The sequence below is a fragment of the Schistocerca nitens genome, chromosome 1 (assembly GCF_023898315.1).
Source record: "Schistocerca nitens isolate TAMUIC-IGC-003100 chromosome 1, iqSchNite1.1, whole genome shotgun sequence".
Taxonomy (NCBI): domain Eukaryota; kingdom Metazoa; phylum Arthropoda; class Insecta; order Orthoptera; family Acrididae; genus Schistocerca; species Schistocerca nitens.
Genome location: NC_064614.1, coordinates 734,051,929 through 734,078,339, shown reverse-complemented (window position 1 = coordinate 734,078,339; position 26,411 = coordinate 734,051,929). Strand labels below are relative to the sequence as shown.

Genomic DNA, 26,411 nt, shown 5'->3' with positions numbered 1-26,411 from the left:
ATATTTGAACAGAGACTCAGAAGTGCACTGCAAAAAATATTTCATGGTCTGTTCACCACGTAATACATGTGAGACATGGAAAAATATATAGGTATGTACACACAAGGTTGACCCAAAAAGTAATGCAACTTTTTCATTGGCAAATACCTAAAACATAATTGAAAATTATGTAGTCTTTGGCAAAATTTTCAGCCCACTGAGGGCTACAGAGTTTCTTGAATTACATACCTGTGAGATACATGTTTTGTCACAGTAACACAACATTTGTGTTACATTTTACTGAAATTTAAGTTATTGGTAATATCATTTGTGATTTTTCAGATTTCATAAGAAGTGACTATATTGATGTAAAATGCCTGTTGTTACAGTTGTGTTACAACTTTACAGCTGCTGTGCTGTTTGTGATGGATACTACTTTCAGACTTCGTAATACAAAACTATTCTGGCAGTGTACCTGGGGCAAAGTCTTCAGGTCACTGATGAAATCTTCCCATTGTAAATAACTTATCACTTTTCAGGATTGTTGAGGGCTAAAGGGAGAAAAACTGTGTTGCATTACTTCCTGGAAATTTTGCATATTTTGAAGGATGTACAAAACATGCTAATGATGTCAGTAAACACTACTTAAGAAGTAACATTGAACACTTTATACTTAACCTTCAGTATTTACAGGTTCTCGTGCATGATGAATTTTCAGATGCTTATTGTGATTAGATTTAGTTGGAGATGCTTTGCCACAAATGTGGCATGTGTAGGGCCGTATACCTGTGTGCACAGTCATGTGTTCCTTCAGGTAATAGCCTCTATGAAATAGTTTTCCACACACACCACACACATAATTTTTTCCTAATTCATGTTCACGTACATGGCGTACACAATTGTATTTATACACAAAGCAACGGCCGCAGTAATTGCAAGTATATGGCCTTGTACCACGATGAGATCGTACATGAGCTGAATAGCACGATTCCCTGTGAAATGCTGCTCTACAGATTTCACATTTATATGGCTTCGCAGAACGTGCTGTATGGGTCCAGCGATGAAGCCGCAAATTCCATTTTGTGGTGAAACTCTTTGAACAAAGGGGACACTGGTACGGTCGCTCTCCAGAATGTAAACGCATATGAGCCGAAAGTGAATTTTTAAGACAGACAGCAGAACAGACAGGGCACTCAACATTTTCTCCTTCACGTTCCTTCTGAGGTACATAACGACTATCATGAGCTTTGCGTATGTGTCTTGTTAGACTGACTGCATGTACAAACCTCACACTGCAGAATCCACAGGATTTTGGTTTTGCATCATGTGTCTCTTTGTGCCACTCCAGTTTCTTTTTTGTATGGAATACTTCACCACACTGGCAAATAAAATCTTTCACTTTTTTCTTCAAATTCAGATGATGTCTGCAAAAAAAAAAAATCATAAACATAAGTGAAGACCTGTCAAGTGATAAAGCTGTGATGATTTATAAAACTTAGAATATTATCTACACTAATGCATGCCATAATATTAAGGTAAAGAATAGACACAATAGTCTATACACAACTGAGGATGACACTGAGTTCAACATAAGCCTAAAACATTTCAAAACACGTAACTAATAGAATGTAATAAATTATGAACTACCTAACATTATAATATCACAATTACAAAAATGACTCTGGAAGACTGTGTCATAAGTTACATGCATAGTAACAGAGCAGCAATTAATGTGAATAACTTCCAATAAATTTCAATTTTGTGCTACACAGGTTCCTATGTCTCCAATATCTACTGATATTTGGAAATTTGTATGACACTTTAAGTTTCTGTACCAAGTTTTGTGCCTCTCCTGCATAACTGAGTTCTGTGATGTCACAATGTTGTTAATATTTGACGTCTCCTTTATTTAAATCTATATTTCTGTCTTAACTTCAAAAATGAAGGCGTCAGTATTTGAAACTTGAGAATTAATTATGTCTTCATGTGTGGGATTGAAGCAGCAAGAGATTTTTTACTTTTGTGGCAAGTACCAACTTATACTCATTTATTGATATTTTATATGATTGTGTGTTAACACTTGGTTTTGTGATAAAATACTGGATTAAATGATTAGCATAATATTAAGGACTACGATAAATTTCTGGTTCTTAAGAGAATATTTTACTGTACACTTCATTTATTCTCTTACATCATCCTAAAAATTTTCTCCCTCACTCATTCACTTTCATATCATCATCATCATCATTATTACTAACACTGTTATCATCATCATCATCATCATCATCATCATCATTATTATTTCTTTCTTTTCTCAGACGTTATGTCTGGTCAAAAATGGAAAGTGACGCAGACCTTGATCAAGCGTGACTGCCTTTTAACTGCACGGTATATGTTATACTGTATTTAGGAACTTTCGGGTAATTGAACATGGATCAATAATTATGGATTTCTGTAGTTGTATGTATAAGTTTGGATGTAGCTGTATTGCATTGATGCACTGGTGGATAGTGTGTGGTATGACTCCTGTAGTTGATAGTATAATTGGTATAATGTCAACTTTATCCTGATGCCACATGTCCTTGACTTCCTCAGCCAGTTGGACGTATTTTTCAATTTTTTTCTCCTGTTTTCTTTTGTATATTTGTTGTATTGGGTATGGATATTTCGATTAGTTGTGTTAATTTCTTCTTTTTATTGGTGAGTATGATGTCAGGTTTGTTATGTGGTGGTGTTTTATCTGTTATAATGGTTCTGTTCCAGTATAATTTGTATCCATCATTCTCCAGTACATTTTGTGGTGCATACTTGTATGTGGGAATGTGTTGTTTAATAAGTTTATGTTGTAAGGCAAGCTGTTGATGTATTATTTTTGCTACAATGTCATGTCTTCTGGGGTATTCTGTATTTGCTAGTATTGTACATCCGCTTGTGATGTGATCTACTGTTTCTATCTGTTGTTTGCAAAGTTGGCATTTATCTGTTGTGGTATTGGGATCTTTAATAATATGCTTGCTGTAATATCTGGTGTTTATTGTTTGATCCTGTATTGCAATCATGAATCCTTCCGTCTCACTGTATATATTGCCTTTTCTTAGCCATGTGTTGGATGTGTCTTGATCGATGTGTGGCTGTGTTAGATGATACGGGTGCTTGCCATGTAGTGTCTTCTTTTTCCAATTTACTTTCTTCGTATCTGTTGATGTTATGTGATCTAAAGGGTTGTAGAAGGGGTTATGAAATTGCAATGGTGTAGCCGATGTATTTATAGGAGTGATTGCTTTGTGTATTTTGCTAGTTTCTGCTCGTTCTATAAAGAATTTTCTTAAATTGTCTACCTGTCCATAATGTATGTTTTTTATGTCGATAAATCCCCTCCCTCCTTCCTTTCTGCTTGATGAGAATCTTTCTGTTGCTGAATGTATGTGATGTATTCTATATTTGTGGCATTGTGATCATGTACGTGTATTGAGTGCTTCTAGGTCTGTGTTACTCCATTTCACTACTCCAAATGAGTAGGTCAATATTGGTATAGCATAAGTATTTATAGCTTTTGTCTTGTTTCTTGCTGTCAATTCTGTTTTCAGTATTTTTGTTAGTCTTTGTCTATATTTTTCTTTTAGTTCTTCTTTAATATTTATATTATCTATTCCTATTTTTTGTCTGTATCCTAGATATTTATAGGCATCTGTTTTTTCCATCGCTTCTATGCAGTCGCTGTGGTTATCCAATATGTAATCTTCTTGTTTAGTGTGTTTTCCCTTGACTATGCTATTTTTCTTACATTTGTCTGTTCCAAAAGCCATATTTATATCATTGCTGAATACTTCTGTTATCTTTAGTAATTGGTTGAGTTGTTGATTTGTTGCTGCCAGTAGTTTTAGGTCATTCATGTATAGCAAATGTGTGATTTTGTGTGGGTATGTTCCAGTAATATTGTATCCATAATTTGTATTATTTAGCATATTGGATTGTGGGTTCAGAGCAAGGCAGAACCAGAAAGGACTTCATGAGTCTCCTTGGTATATTCCACACTTAATCTGTATTGGCTGTGATGTGATATTATTTGAATTTGTTTGGATATTAAGTGTGGTTTTCCAATTTTTCATTACTATGTTTAGGAACTGTATCAATTTAGGATCTACTTTGTATATTTCCAATATTTGTAGTAACCATGAGTGGGGTACACTATCAAAAGCTTTTTGGTAATCAATGTATGCGTAGTGTAGCGACCTTTGTTTAGTTTTAGCTTGATATGTCACCTCTGCATCTATTATCAGTTGCTCTTTACATCCTCGTGCTCCTTTGCAACAGCCTTTTTGTTCTTCATTTATAATTTTGTTCTGTGTTGTATGTGTCATTAATTTCTGTGTAATGACTGAAGTTAATATGTTGTATATTGTTGGTAGGCATGTTATGGGGCGATATTTAGCTAGGTTTGCTGTGTCTGCTTCATCTTTAGGTTTCAGATAATTTATTCCTTGTGTAAGTGTATCAGGAAGGTGTATGGGTCTGCAATGTAACTGTTAAATAATTTAGTTAGATGTGAATGTGTTGAGGTGAACTTCTTTAACCAGAAATTTGCTATTTTATCTTTTCCAGGGGATTTCCAATTGTGAGTTGAATTAATTGCTCGAGTGACTTCATGTTGCAAAATTATCACTTCAGGCATTTGTGGTAGCATCTTGTATGTGTCTGTTTCTGCTTGTATCCACCGTGCATGCCTGTTATGTTGTACCGGGTTTGACCATATGTTGCTCCAGAAGTGTTCCATGTATGTTATGTTTGGTGGATTGTCTATTTTACTGGGTGTGTTATCTATTGTCTGGTAAAATTTCTTTTGCTTTGTGTTGAATGTTTGGTTTTGTATCTTCTAAGTCGTTTGGCCAATGGTTGTAATTTCTGCTTCTTTTCATCTAATTGCTCTATCACTTCTTGTTGTGAGATTTTACCTAACCTTTTTCGTTTTTTGTCTGATATTTCATTTCTTATAAATTGTGTTAGCTGTCCGATGTCTCTTCTCAGTTTTTCTATTCTGATCTGTAGCCTGTGTTGCCATGCTGGTTTTGTGGGTTTCTTCTGTGTGTTGGTTGGTTCTGATCTCTGCCTAGTGTGTATATTTAGTGTAGTGAGTGCTCCTATATAAACCAGTAGTTGTAACTCTTCCATAGTTGTATTTACATTTACTTTGTTGTGTATGATTGTGTTGATAGTTGTTATTGTTGTTTCAACTTGTGGGTTATTTGGTGGTCTATGCAAGAATGGTCTAATGTCTGTATTTGTGTCTTTGTATTCTATGTATGTCAACTGAAATTCTTCTTCTATATCTAACATGTGTGTCACTTCGTGTTCTATTTGTGCTTGTTCTGGTGGCTGTCTTAAGATTTCATTTTCCTCTGATTGTTTAATTGATGCATGTTGTTCTTTGTTTGTTTGCTCTGGGATGTTTGAGTCCGTTACTGTATTTTCTTCTTCTTCTGATTGCACATTATTTTGTTCCAGTATTTGTTGTACTTGTTTGATGTTTTCTAATTCTGACTGGGGTATCCTGTTATTTTTTATTATTACACGGATCTGATCAGCTAGTCGTCGTTCTGTTAAAAATTTTAATTCTGGGTATCTGGTAATAAATGTTGTGTATACTTGTGATCTGTATCCAGTTGTGTTGGTTCCTAGGTTTGTTGCTTGGTAATAACAGAACATGAGGTGTCTATTAACTTCATCTGACCATCTCATCCTCTGTCTTTGTTTTCCTTCTAGGGTGGTTGCAGGAAGCATATCCTGCAAAACACCTCTATTTGGATTTAAATCATTTTCCAGTTGGCTAGCAGTGTCGTTACCATTGTGGGCGGGCATAGGGTTCAAGCGTCGTCCCCGACCATGACGGCGCTTGTCCGAGGCTTCTTTAGTTCTGTCCTGAACCAACTAATCACACTAAAAGGGGGGTTAGCCCTATTAGTGGTTTGTCCTTTTCGTCGCCTTTTACGACTGGCAGAACATACCGGAGGCCTATTCTTTTCCCGGGCCTCCACGGGTGTTATTATTATTATTATTTCTTTACTTTCTCAGACGTTAAGTCTGGTTGAGAATGGAAAGTGACGCGGACCTTGATCAAGCGTCACTTCCTATTAACGGTATGTGTTATATTGCATTTAGGAACTTTCGGGTAATTGAACATGTATCAATAATTACGGATTTCTGTAGTTGTATATATGTGTTTGGATGTAGCTGTATTGCATTGATGTACTGGTGGATATTGTGTGGTATGACTCCTGTAGTTGATACTATAATTGGAATGATGTCAACTTTATCCTGATGCCACATGTCTTTGACTTCCTCAGCCAGCTGGATGTATTTTTCAATTTTTTCTCCTGTTTTCTTTTGTATATTTGTTGTATTGGGTATGGATATTTCGATTAGTTGTGTTAATTTCTTCTTTTTATTGGTGAGTATGATGTCAGGTTTGTTATGTGGCGTTGTTTTATCTGTTATAATGGTTCTGTTCCAGTATAATTTGTATTCATCATTCTCCAGTACATTTTGTGGTGCATACTTGTATGTAGGAACTTGTTGTTTTAAAAGTTTATGTTGTAAGGCAAGCTGTTGATGTATTATTTTTGCGACATTGTCATGTCTTCTGGGGTATTCTGTATTTGCTAGTATTGTACATCCGCTTGTGATGTGATCTACTGTTTCTATTTGTTGTTTACAAAGTCTGCATTTATCTGTTGTGGTATTGGGATCTTTAATAATATGCTTGCTGTAATACCTGGTGTTTATTGTTTGATCCTGTATTGCAATCATGAATCCTTCTGTCTCACTGTATATATTGCCTTTTCTTAGCCATGTGTTGGATGCGTCTTGATCGATGTATGGCTGTGTTAGATGATACGGGTGCTTGCCATGAAGTGTTTTCTTTTTCCAATTTACTTTCTTCGTATCTGTTGATGTTATGTGGTCTAAAGGGTTGTAGAGGTGGTTATGAAATTGTAGTGGTGTAGCCGATGTATTTATATGAGTGATTGCTTTGTGTATTTTGCTAGTTTCTGCTCGTTCTATAAAGAATTTTCTTAAACTGTCTACCTGTCCATAATGTAGGTTTTTTATATCGATAAATCCCCTTCCTCCTTCCTTTCTGCTTAATGTGAATCTTTCTGTTGCTGAATGTATGTGATGTATTCTATATTTATGGCATTGTGATCGTGTAAGTGTATTGAGTGCTTCTAGGTCTGTGTTACTCCATTTCACTACTCCAAATGAGTAGGTCAATATTGGTATAGCATAAGTATTTATAGCTTTTGTCTTGTTTCTTGCTGTCAATTCTGTTTTCAGTATTTTTGTTAGTCTTTGTCTATATTTTTCTTTTAGTTCTTCTTTAATATTTGTATTATCTATTCCTATTTTTTGTCTGTATCCTAGATATTTATAGGCATCCGATTTTTCCATCGCTTCTATGCAGTCGCTGTGGTTAGCCAATATGTAATCTTCTTGTTTAGTGTGTTTTCCCTTGACTATGCTATTTTTCTTACATTTGTCTGTTCCAAAAGCCATACTTATATCATTGCTGAATACTTCTGTTATCTTTAGTAATTGGTTGAGTTGTTGATTTGTTGCTGCCAGTAGTTTTAGATCATCCATGTATAGCAAATGTGTGATTTTGTGTGGGTATGTTCCAGTAATATTGTATCCATAATTTGTATTATTCAGCATGTTGGATAGTGGGTTCAGAGCAAGGCAGAACCAGAAAGGACTTAATGAGTCTCCTTGGTATATTCCACGCTTAATCTGTATTGGCTGTGATGTGATATTATTTGAATTTGTTTGGATATTAAGTGTGGTTTTCCAATTTTTCATTACTATGTTTAGGAACTGTATCAATTTAGGATCTACTTTGTATATTTCCAATATTTGTAGTAACCATGAGTGGGGTACACTATCAAAAGCTTTTTGGTAATCAATATATGCGTAGTGTAGCGACCTTTGTTTAGTTTTAGCTTGATATGTCACCTCTGCATCTATTATCAGTTGCTCTTTACATCCTCGTGCTTATTATTATTATTATTATTATTATTATTAGAGTTCAACTTCCAGTAACTGAAATGAAATGAAATGATCGTATGGCATTTTTGGCCGGGAGGCCCCATGCAGGGAAGTTCGGCCGCCGTATTGCAAGTCCTTTGTAGTTGACGCCACTTCGGCGACTTGCGAATCAATTTTGATGAAATGATGATGAACACTGTAACTGACCAAATGAGATCTAAAGAAACCTTACAAAAAAACTTGGAAAGCTGAAAATTTCTTGAAGTAGTTTAACAACCACAGAAAATGCAACTAACAGTGATTAGATAGGGAACTATCAAAGTATAGTTTTACAGAGATATCTGAATCCTGCTCCTTAATACTGAAACTCATCTATGGAGATACATGAAACTACAGCACTCAACAAATCACTCTTGTAACTGTTTATCTACTTTGCGTTTCATGTGTGAGTGTCCTTGGGCTGACCATGAAATAACTCGAGTGTAGAGGAAGTCATGTGATGATGACAGTAATTGTTGGAATGGGTAGCAACAGTGTTTGCCAATGATAAATAGAAGTGGATATGACAACTACTGATTTATTTTAAATTATAGCCTACCACAACTACAATTGGTAACAAAATATGCACATGACAAACCCATACCTCAACATCAAGAAACTTTTCCTTATTTTCCATTCAAAATTTGACCGAAGAAAATGGACAAAAGAAGTTATCTTTAACATTTTCATCTTCAGCTTCAGTTTTTACATGTAATGTAAAATAAGTGAACTTAAAATGGGCACTATAGCTTGTCACTGCAAAAAAGGCGTCCATGGAGGTGAGACAGTACGGGAGAGTGTAATATGAATAGAAGAGGTAATAATGATGTAATTTGCTATATTTGATGTGTATGGGGTTCTCAAGAAACTTTCGGTGTCATAAAGGTCAACATCCAGGAAGGTCACTTGCTGAGCAGAGTAGGACCAGGGTACATGACAGAGAGAGATTAGTTATTAAGGTTATGGAGGAAGAAAGAAAGTATACACTCAGCCTGTGTCCAAATCATAGATATATCAATGAATGTGAATGATGTTAGGGACATAGGATTCTGAATCGCTGGAAAAGATTCCACAAGACGACACATGAACGCCTGCCTCCATGGCCAAGGTCACTAACATGTCTGTGCGGTGGTGCTCAACCCGATGGTAAGTTGGGTCGAATTCTCATGGGGGAAAACATTTTCACTGCCAGTATTTGGCTGGCAGGGCGAGGACAGGGGGGTGGCGTAAAGTTCCTGATCACCAGACTTTGTGCCAATGTCCTGGTTTAAATACTAAACCTCTCTGCAGCATCTCATGAAGTGGAGGCATGTGACCCAGTTAATGGTGATCCGTACACTGGATGGGAACATTAAGCTCAGTGGCCCCCTTAGTGCTTTTCGAAAGCAGTAGATGCCAGCACTGGGTTTCACCCAATCCCTTCTCTAACAATCTCCAACATGAACATGACACTACTCTATGCACACACCTGCTAGAGTCACCTACACTTAACAGATATTCTTATGCACATAATTCTCTTACTTCATGAAGGAAAGGTGCCTGCAGGCATGAAGGGTAGGGAAGACATTTCCAATTTGGACCTGAGCCTGTGCTTCAGTGTCTCCCAGCCATTCATGCCATATGACTTCACTCATGAATGGAAGGCAAAGACTGTACTCATTTCAAAGTCCCTAGCAGCATATGTAGGTGGTACCTTTTCAACATAGAAGTAATTCTGGGTAAGAATGATGAGGGGTGTGAAAGCTTAAATTGAATGAATTTCGTTTGATCCTATAGGATTACATGTAATGTAGGGCACTTCATTCATTACCACGTATGTCCTAAGGAGCTACCACTGATTATAAAGAACAATATCCCTAAAATTAAATTAACAGTGTAAAATTCCTTTTGCACCACATAGGATTTGAGTTTGTTGAAAAGTTAGTGTCATTTTGAAAGTAGGTGCAAGGGTTAATGTACCTAGATTTTTGAGGCAGTTTTTACCTATTTCAAAAGTCCTTCTATAGCTGCTTTATTATGATTACAATGGAGTTTAGTTTCTTTCACACAGAATTAATACACTGTTTCCATTTCAGACCATTAGCTACAGTAGTACCTAAGAATCTAGTGGGCTCTACTTCTTCCAGCTTTGCATCATCCACCTTTAAATTCATATGCTAAGATTTCTCTTTGTTTCTGAACAGTGAATACATAGTCTTTATCAGGTTTATAACCAATTCATTTTCCACTAGACTATAATGATGTTCCCTCTAGCTTTTCCACATTTTGGTACTGTTCAGTATTGTCATGTCACCTACATTTAATCTTTTCTTTTCCTCCTCAATACCTACATCACTCACAAACAGATTAAAAAGCAGCAACTCCATTACCAAATGCTACAGCACTTCATATCTGACAGATTTTGTCTCTGATTGGTACGAGTTCTTATTTGTACATACTGTTCCTTACTGCATAGGTACAACTGTAGGCTGTACACATAAGTTTTTCGGTGCAAAGGTGATAAATGCATTTGAGAGATATAAAAATATTGCAGATACATCCTTTTTCCATCTTATGACTGTGTAGTGTATTCTGGTAGAATGTAAATAACTTAGGGGTAAAGGAGACCACTCACTGAACAGCTGTCAGATGGGCAACTGCTGATATTGTACATTTACCCTTTCTGAAACCATGCTCTCATGGAACAAGGATGTTGTGTTTATCAAGATAAACAACTAATCTATTATACATTAGATTACCAGGATTTTTTAGGAACCTGTTATCAGTGAAACTGTTCCATAGTCACTGATGTCATCCTTATCTAATTTCTTATAGACTGGCACAGCCCTCCTTGTCTTCAATTTATCTGGAAAAATTCCATCTCTGAAATAGCTGTTTGCTCTGCCCAGCGATGTGCAATTGTTTCTCCATTTGTTAGCTTTACTAAGTAACTGGATGTTTCATCATTACAATCTGATTCTTTGCTTTTAATTCCTGTACAGTTTTTCTCACTTTATCTTTTGTGACTAGGTTCAAGACCATGGTGTTCTCTCTCTCTCTCTCCGAAAATCTTAGAACCTCTCCTTTTTTGACTGTCTCTTCACACTTTTCATCCTCTACCACATTTGTATAAATATGAGAATATGTTTTATTTCTTTACCATTCACTGAGACATCAAGCTCTGATGATCCAACACCAGGCTGTAAGTATGACGTACGTGATCGATTGCTATCAAATAACTAAAAAGTTGAGAACCACATGAAACTACATTTCCAAAAACTTTTTTATGCCCGAAGCAACTTACAAATTTCCTCTCACTCTGCAAAGTGGTCAATATTGCAAGTTCAACCTAAGCTGGATGGAGAAATATTTTTGTTAGTATACTCTCCCAAATAGGACGGTGCCTTCTATAAGTATTCTGTGTTTTTTACTACGAAAAAACTGGGTAGACGTAGTGATCAAAATGTTGGAGCTCTGATAACCTCCAACCTTCCAAAGTGAAAGCATGCTCTTGAATATTTCAACATTTGTGGCAGCAACACTTACCACAAGGCTGCTGTAATCCTTGGTGACAACTTTGTTCACATGATGGACAAGACAAAAGATATAAAACATTCACTGGACCAAGACTCGGTGGAGCAGGCGGAAAACGTAGAAAATGCATAGTCCGTATTATTGAGGCAGTGATTCTTTGCGGACATCACGAGATTGCATTAAGGGGACAAGGGGACTTTATGGCTACTGAAGTTAAAAAACAAGATGACAAAAACATGGGTAACTTTCATGCAATTCTAAAATATAGCTTGAAAGATAACAAAAACCAACGGGCAAGTTTGGATGAAAATGGTAAATGCAACAAGCATATTAATGCCCTAATCCAAAAGTAGATCATCACTTTCATCAATAGTCAGCCCCTGGAAAAAGAGTGTTCAGCGCATTAATGAAGCCAAACGCATGATGGTTCTTGCAGATGAAACTGCCAACACTACTGGAATAGAGCAACTCTCTGACTATGCCCATTATATTTTCCCGGATCTCAAGACCCATGAAGATTTTCTGCAATTTTTTACAATGTTTGATGTGATTGGCAAAGGATTAGCTGGATCTGGTCAAATTTGGTCTTGATGTGTCATTTTTCTGAGGACAGGGCTATGACGGTGCTGCACCCCTGTAGAGAAAAGCCCATAGGTCCATGCATTCATACAACAGGACTACCCTTTAGATGTATATTCTCATTGTGCAACTCATATTTCAATTTGGTAGCCACTGACTCGTGCAACATTCCATTTATCAGGAATTCACTAGGAACACTGGAAATGGTACGTAATTTCTTTGAGTCACAAAAGTGCTGGCAAATATTAAATGATGCCCTTGAATCATTAACCACTGTTTGAGTCACACTCAATAGATGGATTGAGCATATTTGCAGCACACACGACTTCAAAGAAATATATGGTTGTGTCTTTTGGCTCCAGGGAAGATCCAAGAATTTGACGACAAGATAATATCCCACAATGCCACGATTTTGTTAGCAGCCATCACCACGAGAGATTTTGTCGTCTGCTTGGTTTTACTTTTGGGACTGTTTTCACTGTATAACCCCATCTGTCGTCAACTTCAGCACCAAAATATAGATTCTGCAGAGTTTATCAACATTTCCAGGATCTCAGAAGGGAACGTCTGGCAATGAGAAAAAATACTGATGAAAAATTCAGCCAGCTTTTCTTAGAAGCCAACGAATTAGATTCGGCCAATGGAGTTGAAATCAAGCAACCAAGCATTTCTTCCAAACAAGCACATCATGCAAATAAGGATACTGGTAATGATGTTGAGGATTACTACGACATGCCTGTATTCACACCCTTTCTAGATGCCTCCATTAGTTCACTGCACGATCAGTTCTTGAACTTCTTAACAGCTTTAATTGTTTACTACCACAAAAACTGAAGACATAGGTATTACCGATAGAGTTATGAAACTCCATTCATTTTATGCTCCAGATTCATTAGTCACCAATTTAACAATGACAGTGTCTTAGCTGAAATTCTCATCAATATGCGAGTCAACTGAAGCAGTTTCCTCAAAATGCTATAGAAGTTTTGTCTAATGTGTAATAGTTTCTGCAGCCCTTGGCAACTCTTACCAGTGACGAAGTCCATGAATGAGTGCAGTTCCTCCACCCTAAAGAGAATCAGGACATACCTAAAGAATACAACTAGTGAGGAATGCCTCAATGGAATGACACTTTCACTCTGGAGCAGAGTGTGCACTGAATGAAACTTCCTGGCAGATTAAAACTGTGTGTCAGACAAGACTTGAACTGGAGACCATTGCCTTTCACGGACAAGTTCTCTATCAACTGAGCTACTCAAGCGTGGCTCAAAACTGTCCTCACAGCTTTAGTTCCACCAGTATCTTGTCTCCTACCTTCCAAATTTCATAGAAGATCTCCTGCAAAATGTCTGAATGGGCTCATCATGATGACAGTTCTTTGAGAATGAAGGACTGAAGTCCAAACTGTGATAAGAGAGTGCTGTCTTTCTTTTGTACTTCAGATTACTAGTAAATGGTTTAATCATTTGTTCTGTTTATAAGTATTAAAATATCAGACAAAAGCTGGTTTATACACTTCACTGTAAATTAACACAGGCCTAGACTATAAGAATAGGCAATTAACAGGATTGGTGCAGAAATTCTCTTAGCGACTGTATTATGTTCTATTAAAATTACTTAAACTTCATAATCTTATAAACTTGGTATCATGATGTAATGCATGACCTCTATAAATTGTTTTCATAATGTCATTGGTGTTATAATTAAACAAATTTAAAACAATGACACTTTATTTTTATAATTTTGGGCATGAAATTAGTATGGATCAGTAAAATTAATATTCAATTTGAGCTATTGTAAAATGAAAGCCATAGCCTCCACATCCCACAAAAAAATTGTAAATATGCAACTGTTCCTATTTGTCATTTATTTGAACTCAAACTTCTCAATGCAATGAGACTGGCACTTTATAACAGAAAAGATGGTTGGTTTTCAACTAATATTTAACCTTTGAAAAAATCAAGTTCACTTTAAGAAAAGGGGTATTACCTACTCACGGCAATCATTTGTGAAGCACACACGCTAGATTATGCTTCAGTACTGGGAGATCTGCATAAAGAGTTTTGAAAGAAGTTCCACAATTTCACGAGGATCTAGGTTGATGTTGACTACTTTATAGGACAAATCTCTTTTGGCCATTGATGTACTCAGCTACATCCAGCTTGAGCTGGTAAACTGACAGTATTGCACTTGAACCAAAGATCTATTTTGTTTAATTCTAGGACTACAAGGCTTTTATAAAATACTAGTTGACACATTCATTTTGTCAATTTTCTATTAGAAACGAAAACAGAAAATGAGCTGTGTTTGCAGTGTAAGATAAAAAAAAATTGAGAAAACACCTTTGAAAGTATGCAGTTGACTCAATGTGAGATGATCCCAGACAATTTCTGTAGACTGAGCACAGCTACTTCATGTGTCAGCAACCCATTTTTGTAAACATCTGTATGGCAACATTTCTTCTTAGCTCTATAGCTATTTATTTACTTATTTATTTTTTTGCCCACAGTCATTTGCACTTTGCAACTGAAAGCTGTCAAAAGTGCTGCCAGGTGCCAGATTTCATTGAGTTGATTGGACTGTATGAGTGTCATAGTAGTACAGAATAAAGTATTAACATTTTATGCATGATGCAGCAGCTTTTCACACAGTTCATTGCTTACAACATCATATCTCCTGAACTGTGATATGTATAACACACACACACACACACACACACACACACACACACACACACACACAAGAAATTTACCAAACAGTGCCAACATCCCTATGCACCTTTACTCCTAAATTATTTACAAAATGCTTCAAATGGCTCTAAGCACTATGGGACTTGACATCTGAGGTCATCAGACCCCTAGACTTAGAACTATGTAAGCCTAACTAACCTAAGGACATCACATACATCCATGCCCAAGGCAGGATTCGAAACTGCGACCGTAGCAGCAGCGCAGTTTCAGACTGAAGTGCCTAGAACCGCTCGGCCACAGCAGCCGGGAATATTAATTACATTCTACCAGAACTTTCCTTACTATACTTATATCTCTGTGTTAAATGCCAGTATTTAATGTACTTAATAAAAAGAGTAAAAAATAAAACTATTTTCAGTAATTACAACAGGGTCTGAAAAGACTTATCAGTGGCACAGCTCCTGATATTAAGTGGACCCATTGCATTATATACAGAAAAACACTTGTTCCACAATATTTGCGTGTTGATTCAAATCAAGTACTTCAAACTGCCATAAATGTGATGAACTTCATTAAAACTTGTCCTCAGAAAGCTAGATTTTTGAGACAGATGTGTCATAATAAGGAGGCTGAACATACATCTCTCTTACTTTACAGCAGCATTCTTTAGCTTTCCAGAGCAAATGCATTACTGCACACTTTTGGACTTAGGTGAAAAGTCTGTTCTTACATGGAAGAAGAAAGGCTGCATACTTATGTGATATATTTGAGAAGTCCAGCTCACTGAGTATGTCTCTGCAAGGGCATAAAACTCATTCACCTTTCTGACAGTTTCGATCTTCAGAAAGAATATTCTTTTTTGGAAGAGAAAAATAAATAATGGAGGAGAAATGGACTACGTCCCATGTTTGGAGGGTTTCGTAAATGACAGTGATATAGTCCTTCCTGTACATATTTTTTCTACAATTGAAGGACATTTATCTGAACTTCAAGTTCATTTTGAAAAATACTTTCCTGAAAACTGTGATGGGTTTCAGTGGATTCAAAATCCCTTCAGTAATGATTTTCCTTCTGAGTTCAGTACTGCAAAGAGGAAGAGTTGATAGAATTGTCATCGGATTCTTCACTGAATGTGAAGTTTTCATCAATGACATTCAGTAAGAAAAGAGTTTCCAAGCTTGAGCAAGAAAGCACTGAAGGTAATACTTCCTGTTTGCAATGTCCTATCTTTGTGAGAGTGGGTTTTTGGCATTTGCTCTCATTAGCACTACGTAAAGACCAAGACTTTGTGTGGGGAAGGAAGTCAGGATTGTTGTAACTCATTTGGTTCCAATATATAACAAGTCATGTAAGAAGATGCAAGCTGAAGTGTCACACTGAAGTGAATTTACTTTATTTGTAACTTTTTTTTTCATTAATTATTTCCATTTTTACAAGGTATCCTACAGGGGAGCCATGGAAACAACAGTTGGCCACAGGAGCTGTGAGCTCAAAAAGCTTGAAAGCCATGGGGCTGTATTTCCAAATTCAAGGGGCAGGCAGGTTACATTCTGCAAGTAGTATCTCTGAGTGACTGTACTGTGACTTCATGTGACCAAATAGTTATATTTCTTACGTGTTAAGTGTCATATTTAGAAAGATTTTATTCTTTATAGTAACATTACTGTGCTGTCTATTTAGGTACAGTATTCTTACGTTTCATTTTCTGACTGGCAATTTTTTTTACATTGTTTGAATATTTTATCTTACATACTAATTTCCACACCTAAATATTTATCATATAATTGTGTTTTATTTGTCTCGTGACTTACTGACTGTAAATACATTATGTTACATAACCTAAGTGTTGACTGTAGTGTATAAGAATTTACTGTTAATATAGTTTTCCCAAGTTTCCATACTGTTTATATACGAATGTGAGCATAAACCATTGGAGTTGTTGAAAAAAGTATGTTGTGTTGTGCACTGAAGTAGTTGTGATCAATGGACTCATTGGGGGAAATGTAGTGGTTTGGGGAAATAATTATGTAACTGAGAATCTTCCACAGTAGTACAGAGTCTGTGTGTGTGACAGGATAATAACTGAACAAGAGGGACAAATTATGACACTAAGGCAGAGTTTGATAATGCCAGGAAAGAACTGGAATGGTTAAGGAAGGAGGGAAGGGTAACAAGAAATGTCAATTGGTAGCTGGAAACTCGGGTCACAGGAGGAGAACAGTCTCAGAAGACAGTTTTGCAAAAAAAAAAAAAAGAAAACTTTGCCCTACTACCTCAGACAATGAAGTGTCCACTAGATGTGAATGTAGGCAAGGCATAGTACACTTGCAATATGAAACCAGTGGTTTCAGACAGAATTTAAAAGTGGAAGTAACTTCTGCTGTTAGATAACAGTAATGGAAGCGGCATGAACCATTTGTTGTGGGAAGAACTAGAAATCAATAAAAAATATTACACCTTCTTCAAGCCACGTGTGCCACAGCCCAATGGTAAAGAATATAGGTTATTTGTGCAAATATTTTAGAAATAAGAATCACGTTGTGATAATGGGTGAACCAGGAAACAGTAAAGGTTTCAAGGCTGCAGTGCTGAGAATGACCTGGGAAACTGAGTTTCAGTAAAAACCATACAAGGCTTGAATTTGTTCCTGCTTTGAGGTGTTATGATCAGCCCCAGTTTAATAGGTCTGTCAGTCCACTCAACAAGAGTCAGGTCAACTGCTTCTTCAGTTTGATTTCTGTTATTAGCAGGTAGGATTTTATGAGGAATGGCCTACAACTTAGTAGGAATGGGGAAACGAAATTGCCTGTGTTGATAGCACCATCTTTAAAACTGGACACTGCCTATAGTCACTGGAGTGAGTGCGGGGTAAACACAAATTTCCGACTAGCAGTATTAAAAAGAGTAAATATAATGGAAAATTTTGAACCTTAAAGATGTGAAGATAAAATGAAAGTTAACGCAAATTTATTGAATTATTATATTAGAGGACTAAAATATTAAATCAATTAACTTCTTCTGTTTGTCTCCATAGCCAAGGTCACTAACATATGCTTGTGTCATGACATTCGACTTGTATTGCATTAACGTAGAAACAATGGAGAGGCTTCGTCCCGCCGTAGGCCTCTCTGCTTCACAACCCCACGACAGACTACAGGAGTCCACCCACCCTACCGCCGCCCCACACCGAACCCAGGGTCATTGTGCGGTTCGGCCCCCAGTGGACTGAATGTTTCACTGACATTGATGAATGAAAGTTTTATGGCTAGTCTGTGAGATTGCACCTGGGGCAGAGTGAGACCGAAAAAGGGTCTGGGAAGCTAAGGGATGCATCCACTGGATGGCTCGACAGTTTCAAAACTAGAAAAAATCGTATGGGTAGGCTAAGGATGTGTGAGAAAGAGTGGCAACAGGATGGAGGGCAGTACTCTACAACATAACGTGTTCAACGCCGATGAAACTGAACAGTTTCATCTCGCAGTGCCTTAGGAATCTGTAGCAATTCGAGGTGGAAAGTGCACCGGCAGAAAAAGGTGCACAGAAAGACTCACTGTACTGCTGTATGTGAACGTGTTAGGTGAAATGAAGAAGCCACTGGTGACTGGAATGGCGGGAAAACCGCACTCTTTCAAAAAACACAAACATCAATAAAGTTCCAGTCACATGGCGAAGCGATAAAAAGTCATGGACGATGAGTGGTCTTACGTAAGAATGGCCGGGCTCTTTCAATTCTAAAATGAAAAAAGGAAATCGCCAAGTTCTCTTTCTCCTGGACAATGCAACCTGCCACCCGAAAGTTACGTTATCAAACATGAAATTGGCTTGGTTCCTGCCAGGTTCAACCTGTCCCACACAGCCCATGGATCGTAGAATTATTTAAACGTTTAAGTCCCATTCTAGGCGATTATTATGGATGCAGTTTCTTATTCTTAGTATTGAAGAAGCCGAAAGTGGATTTGCTCTTGGACGGTCGGTTTCTGTCCTGGGTGCAGAAGGTTGGATTGGCTTGGCAGTAAGGAAAAAAAAGCCCAAAACTGTTACCAATGGCTTCAACAAAGCGGGTCTGAGGGTCAAGAACGAGACGCTTTTGTGGCCACCCAATATCAAGAAAATGCAGCAGCAACTGCTGAATTAAAATGCGACATTTCTTGTAGTGCAGATGACTACATTCGAAGTGATGAATTTCTCTCAACTAACTCCATTTTTTATTTCAGCAACAGATTTAATAGAAATCTGGAACACAGATGATAGTCAGGAAGAAACAAAAGAAAAAACGGAACAAATTGATGCCCTAGAAAAATTAATTCCTCTGGAGAAGCTTTTGCTTGCATAAACGAAGTTATGCGATTTGTAACACACAAAAATTCTCCCAAGCTGTTGGAAGTATTCTATAGCGCAAAAAATTGCGTAGGAAAAAACAATTTTGAATAGGAAATTCAGACGAGTTTCCTTCCTTGATATGTGGCGAAAAAAGTGAAATGTAAAGCAAATAAACCTGAGAACAATATGTAAACACAAACAACAAAAAACAAATTTAATGTTAGCGTAAAAATGAAGAAATGCCGTATTATTTATCAATTAGTGTACCAGACTACTGCTCAGTTGTATAAATACAGTAAATGAACATCTAATGTGCAGGAGAGAAGGTATGTAAATGTGTGCATAATTACAGGTTTATAGTTTTATGCACAATATCTGACAAATCTTATGTAGCCTAGTGAGTTTTGTGTAATCCAGAAACTTGCCCAATTTCGAACATTATTGTAGTCCTGTGCGATTCTCTTTTGACCACGTTTTACTGTAACTCGGTGACTGAGAAATTGCAGTAGCGGGTGACAGTGTTGCCAATGTGCAGCCAGCCACACTAGGCTTGCCATGCCACTTTCTTCACAAAAAAAGGAAGATTTTTCATTGACATTTTTAACGACTCGTGCATTCATTTTTATTAAATGCCATTTTCGATCAAAAATCATTCACATTTACGTCTTAAACTCTACTGCTTCATATCAATGCGGTATTTTGAAATTGCTTTAGCTTTATCTAGGAATGTACACCCATTCTTTAGTAGGTTGAAAAAGTCTTTACATGACATGTCTAAATTTATTACAATTTGAAGCTCTGATTTTATGAGTTCTGGCGAACAACTATTCGTAACATCAGTCCACTTGTTCATCATCAAAAACACTCAATCCACAAACACATTTCAACCCGACATGCTTAATATAACACGTATGAGCCGAGAGACATTTGCCAGTTTTTGCTGAGGCACTGGTGTGGAGAATTTAACCCCTAACACACTCCATCTCCACCTTAGTGATACAGTCAGTAAAGTTATCTTTCACGTCACAAAATTCTTCATATAGTGAAACAAGTTTACTTGATCTTGGTTCCAACTGTGCATACTTATTACTATGCTGAGAGGTCATAGTGGATATCGAAATATTTTAACAGTGCGTCATGTTGTTGTTGTGGTCTTCAGTCCTGAGACTGGTTTGATGCAGCTCTCCATGCTACTCTATCCTGTGTATATAGAGGGTTTATACAAGGGAGATGTACTCGAGGACAATATTATGGAAATGGAAGAGGATGTAGATGAAGACGAAATGGGAGATAAGATACTGCGTGAAGAGTTTGACAGAGCACTGAAAGACCTGAGTCGAAACAAGGCCCCGGGAGTAGACAACATTCCACTAGAACTACTGATGGCCTCGGGAGAGCCAGTCATGACAAAACTCTACCATCTAGTGAGCACGATGTATGAGACAGGTGAAATACCCTCAGACTTCAAGAAGAATATAATAATTCCAATCCCAAAGAAAGCAGGTGTTGACAGATGTGAAAATTACCGAACTATCAGTTTAATAAGTCACAGCTGCAAAATACTAACGTGAATTCTTTACAGACGAATGGAAAAACTGGTAGAAGCCGACCTCAGGGAAGATCAGTTTGGATTCCGTAGAAATGTTGGAACACGTGAGGCAATACTGACCTTACGACTTATCTTGGAAGAAAGATTAAGAAAAGGCAAACCTACGTTTCTAGCATTTGTAGACTTAGAGAAAGCTTTTGACAATGTTGAATGGAATACTCTCTTTCAAATTCTGAAGGTGGCAGGGGTAAAATACAGGGAGCGAAAGGCTATTTACAATTTGTACAGAAACCAGATGGCAGTTATAAGAGTCGAGGGGCATGAAAGGGAAGCGGTGGTTGGGAAAGGAGTGAGACAGGGTTGTAGCCTCTCCCCGATGTTATTCAATCTGTATATTGAGCAAGCAGTAAAGGAAACAAAAGAAAAGTTCGGAGTAGGTATTAAAATTCATGGAGAAGAAGTAAAAACTTTGAGGTTCGCCGATGACATTGTAATTCTGTCAGAGACAGCAAAGGACTTGGAAGAGCAGTTGAACGGAATGGACAATGTCTTGAAAGGAGGATATAAGATGAACATCAACAAAAGCAAAACGAGGATAATGGAATGTAGTCAAATTAAGTCGGGTGATGCTGAGGGAATTAGATTAGGAAATGAGACACTTAAAGTAGTAAAGGAGTTTTGCTATTTAGGGAGTAAAATAACCGATGATGGTCGAAGTAGAGAGGATATAAAATGTAGACTGGCAATGGCAAGGAAAGCGTTTCTCAAGAAGAGAAATTTGTTAACATCGAGTATAGATTTAGGTGTCAGGAAGTCGTTTCTGAAAGTATTTGTATGGAGTGTAGCCATGTATGGAAGTGAGACATGGACGATAACTAGTTTGGACAAGAAGAGAATAGAAGCTTTCGAAATGTGGTGCTACAGAAGAATGCTGAAGATAAGGTGGGTAGATCACGTAACTAATGAGGAGGTATTGAATAGGATTGGGGAGAAGAGAAGTTTGTGGCACAACTTGACTAAAAGAAGGGATCGGTTGGTAGGACATGTTTTGAGGCATCAAGGGATCACAACTTTAGCATTGGAGGGCAGCGTGGAGGGTAAAAATCGTAGAGGGAGACCAAGAGATCAATACACTAAGCAGATTCAGAAGGATGTAGGTTGCAGTAGGTACTGGGAGATGAAGAATCTTGCACAGGATAGAGTAGCATGGATAGCTGCATCAAACCAGTCTCAGGACTGAAGACCACAACAACAACATGCGTGCGTCATATAAACAATCAAATTTACATCAAATCTTATAAAGGGGCGTTGATGAAATCTTTCTCCTTAATTTCTTGGTTTCAGTCCCATATAATTTATCGTTCTTTGTGTGATCATCTTATAGATCATGTACACACTTATGTGATTCACTAATACTTAGCTCCCTTTTTCAGGTAGCCGGCCGAAGTGGCCGTGCGGTTAAAGGCGCTGCAGTCTGGAACCGCAAGACCGCTACGGTCGCAGGTTCGAATCCTGCCTCGGGCATGGATGTTTGTGATGTCCTTAGGTTAGTTAGGTTTAACTAGTTCTAAGTTCTAGGGGACTAATGACCTCAGCAGTTGAGTCCCATAGTGCTCAGAGCCATTTGAACCATTTTTTCAGGTATTTTGATGCTGATTGCATTTGGCCTCTTACATTTGACACAAAATGCAAATATACGCACCAAAAAAGTTTTGCATCACCTCGATTCCGAGTGTTCCGGAACCTGTACAGAAAATTGGAGTAGAGATCAACACAAGCATCATTTCCGCCTTTTTATTGCATTATTGCATGTTGTACCACCATACAGCGAGACCTTCAGAGGTGGTGGTCCAGACTGCTGTACACATAGGCACCTCTAATACCCAGTAGCACGTCCTCTTTCATTGATGCATGCCTGTATTCATCATGGCATACTATCCACAAGTTCATCAGGCACTGTTGGTCCAGATTGCCCCACTCCTCAACGGCGATTCGGCATAGATACCTCAGAATGGTTGATGGGTCACGTTGTCCATAAATAGTCCTTTTCAATCTGTCCCAGACATGTTCGATAGGGTACATCTCTGGAGAACATGCTGGCCATTAGTCGAGCGATGTCGTTATCCTGAAGGAAGCATTCACAAGACATGCACGATGGGGGGGGGGGGGGGCGAATTGTCGTCCATGAACACGAATACTTCGACAATATGCCGCCGAAATAGTTGCACTATCGGTCGGAGGATGGCATTCACGAGTCGTAAAGCCGTTACGTCGCCTTCCATGACCACCAGCGGCGTACGTCGACCACACATAATGCCACCCCAAAACAGCAGGGAACCCTCTACCTTGCTTCTCTCGTTGGACAGTGTGTCTAGGGCGTTCAGCCTGACCTGGTTGCCTCCAAACACGTCTCCGACGATTGTCTAGTTGAAGGCATGTACGACACTCATCGCTGAAGAGAACGTGAGGCCAATCCTGACCAGTCCATTCGGCATGTTGTTGGGCCCATCTGTGCCGCGTTGCATGGTGTCGTGGTTGCAAAATGGGCCTCGCCATGAATGTCGGGAGTGAAATTGCGCAACATGCAGCCTATTGCGCACAGTTTGAGTCGTAACACGTAGTCCTGTGGCTGCACGAAAAGCATTATTCAACATGCTAGTGTTGCTCTTAGGGTTCCTCCGAGCCATAATCCGTAGGTAGCGGTCATCCACTGCAGTAGTAGCCCTTGGGTGGCTTGAGCGAGGCATGTCATCGACAGTTCTGTCTCTCTGTACCTCCTCTATGGTTCACTCCGAGACGTCTGGACACTTCCCTTGTTGACAGCCCTTCCTGGCCAAATTAAAAATGCGGACGCGATTGAACCGCGGTATTGACCGTCTAGGCATGTTTGAACTACCTCCTTCCTGGCGGAATGACTGGAACTGATCGGCTGTCAAACCCCCTCCGTCTCATAGGCGCTGCTCATGCATGGTTGTTTAGATCTTTGAGCGTGTTTAATGACATCTCTGAACAGTCAAATGGGCTGTGTCTGTGATACAACATCCACAGTCAACGTCTATCTTCAGGATTTCTGGGAACCAGGATGATTCAAAGCTTTTTCTGATGTTTGTACATTTCAGGAATAATTCCTTTCTCTGGGTCTTCAGCAAAAAATACTGATGCAAATTGCTTTGGACAGGCATCAGTGCTCTTTATAACTGCCCAGTACTTAATCAGTCTGTTAATGACAGGAGTTAAGAAGAGCCATCTTGTGGGCACATGCCTTAATATCTCAGACCACTTGAAACGCATAAATTTAAAAAAGTGATTTTAAGTCCACACGCCTTTTAGCTCTTCCATGGCATTCGGCAGGTAGGAATTCTTGGTAAACAACCATTGATAACCACATTGTTTCCTGGCAAAATCCACCTTAGCATTGCCAGTACTATATGCTGTTAAATTATTAATATTTAGTGAATGGCTCTAGATTATCTGCAATTAACTGCGGCACTGCATTTGAAGATTCATCAAGCTGTTGAGTCAATGTCAACAGTTTGTTCTGTGCGCCTACTAACAGTTCAAACTCTCTTATACAATGTATCTGGCTGAATTCCAATAAGCTGTTTGAAAATTGTATACGCCAGGAGAAACTCGGGTCTCACATTATCTTATACAAATTAGGAACAGGAAAGCTTACTACTTTCAGGATATTTTATAATATTAACAAAATCACTATCACTTTTAGGTGCTAATACGTTTTTCACTAACATTTCTGCCTTAGTTTTGCCACAGGAAAGTTTTACAGCTGTTTCTGAATCTGCAAATCTACATGACATCAAATTATTGCTACAACCCAAAATTGCGTATATCACATTAAGTTTGGCTGTGTGTTACGAAAGTCCTAATTCACAACCTGTGACAACAGTGGCTTCAGATTTATTCGTGTTAACAAAATATTTTGACATTTCGTGGTTTGACTACTTGCTTTCTCCTTTAACTGATGTCTATTATATTGGGCATGTTGCTTGAAATCAAACTGTCCACCATAAGAAATGGTGAATTTCTTCCAGCTCAAAGTACACAAAGCATGTTTATCAGAAGCCGAACCAGGTCTAACCCACGTGAGAGTATCTTCCTATTTCTTTAAGCACATTTGATTGTACCGCTGCTGCTTGTAGCCTTTCTTGTTCACTGATGAACTGATTACAATTCTCGAACAAAAGCAAATTAAGAAAACTACGGTATATACTGTACGGATTCATGAAATTACCACTGCAATGAAGTTTTCAAACATGTGTATAACATCAGAATCGGAAATTAAGCATATCGACAACACTATAGGTTGTGCGATCGAGTCAACTTAAGAAATATCACGCTACACACAGACAACTGTAAGATTTATACCCGAACGATAATAAATATAATCAATTTCAAAATCCACAAGCTAATCGAGCAAATTTGGGTAACACATGAAATACCAGAGGAATGGAAGGTACAAAATTGTTGAGGCTTTCGTGGCCACTTGTTGACAAACTGCCTATTGGCTTCTGTCTCGGGTTCTTCGGCCGACGTTCATCTAATGATTTTTCTGCCATACATTCCCAGAGTGACGGACAGAATCGGCCGTATATTGCGCAAACATGGCGTAAAGACGATCTTCAAACCGACAAGGAAGATCAAAGAGTGTCTTAGATCGGCGAAGGAGAAAAGAGACCCACTTTCAATGTCGGGAATATACCGCATACCATGCACATGCGGAAAAGTTTATGTCGGGATGACTGGACGATCCATTAACACCAGGATCAAGGAGCATAAGCGACATTGCAGGTTGGGGCAGGTGGAGAAATCGGCCGTGGCAGAACACGCACTGAATGAGACCGACCACGTAATAAAATTCGCCGACACGGAAGTTCTGGCTGTAGAGAACCACTATCACACGCGCTTGTTCAGAGAAGCTGTAGAAATACAAAAACACGCGAACAGTTTGAACAAGAAAGAGGAAAGCCTTAAGGTCAACGGATCCTGGCTTCCCGTACTGCAGCGAACGACCGTCGCAGGTAGCAAGAGGAGAACCGCACCGGAAATGACCGCGGAGAAGCCCTCGGACGTTGGCGCGCCAGGTACATACAGTCTGCGCCCGCGAGCTCGGCTCCAGTTCACCACCGGCAATGGAGGGTGAAGCTTTGACAATGCCAGCCACTCGTGCTGGCGAAACGTCAGAAAAATCGTTAGATGAACGTCGGCCGAAGAACCCGAGACAGAAGCCAATAGGCAGTTTGTCAATGGAAGGTAGCTGTGATATGCCCCATATATAAAAAGAAAGACAAATCCGTATGTGACAACTACAGGGGGCATAGCACTACTCAACACCTGTTATAAGATCTTCTCCAACTGCCTATTAGAACGAATAAAACCTATAGCAAAAGACATAATTGGAGAATACCAAGGAGGTTTCCAGGCAGGGCGATCAACCACGGACCAGATTTTTGTCCTAAAACAGGTCTGTGAAAAAATGTACGAATACGGACGAGAGATACGTCTCCTGTTTGTAGACTTCAAGAAGGCTTACGACAGTATACATAGACCTAGCCTGATTAGAACTATGACAGAGTTTGGTATACCAAAGAAGTTGGTCAAACTGGTAGAGGTATGCCTAAATGACACAAAACTTAAGGTTAAGGTAGGCAATCAAATGACAGAAAGCTTCCAAGTTGTAACAGGAT

General features: G+C 38.4%; 1 protein-coding gene across 1 annotated transcript in view; it reads right to left on the bottom strand.

The window, feature by feature from the left end:
- Positions 1–652: 652 nt before the first annotated feature.
- Positions 653–26,411, bottom strand: part of LOC126260124 (zinc finger protein ZFP2-like) — a 198,310-nt gene continuing 172,551 nt past the window's right edge. The window contains exon 3 of the mRNA XM_049957372.1: positions 653–1,403. Within this exon, the coding sequence (XP_049813329.1) occupies positions 653–1,403 (751 nt within the window). The remainder of the gene's footprint in view (positions 1,404–26,411) is intronic.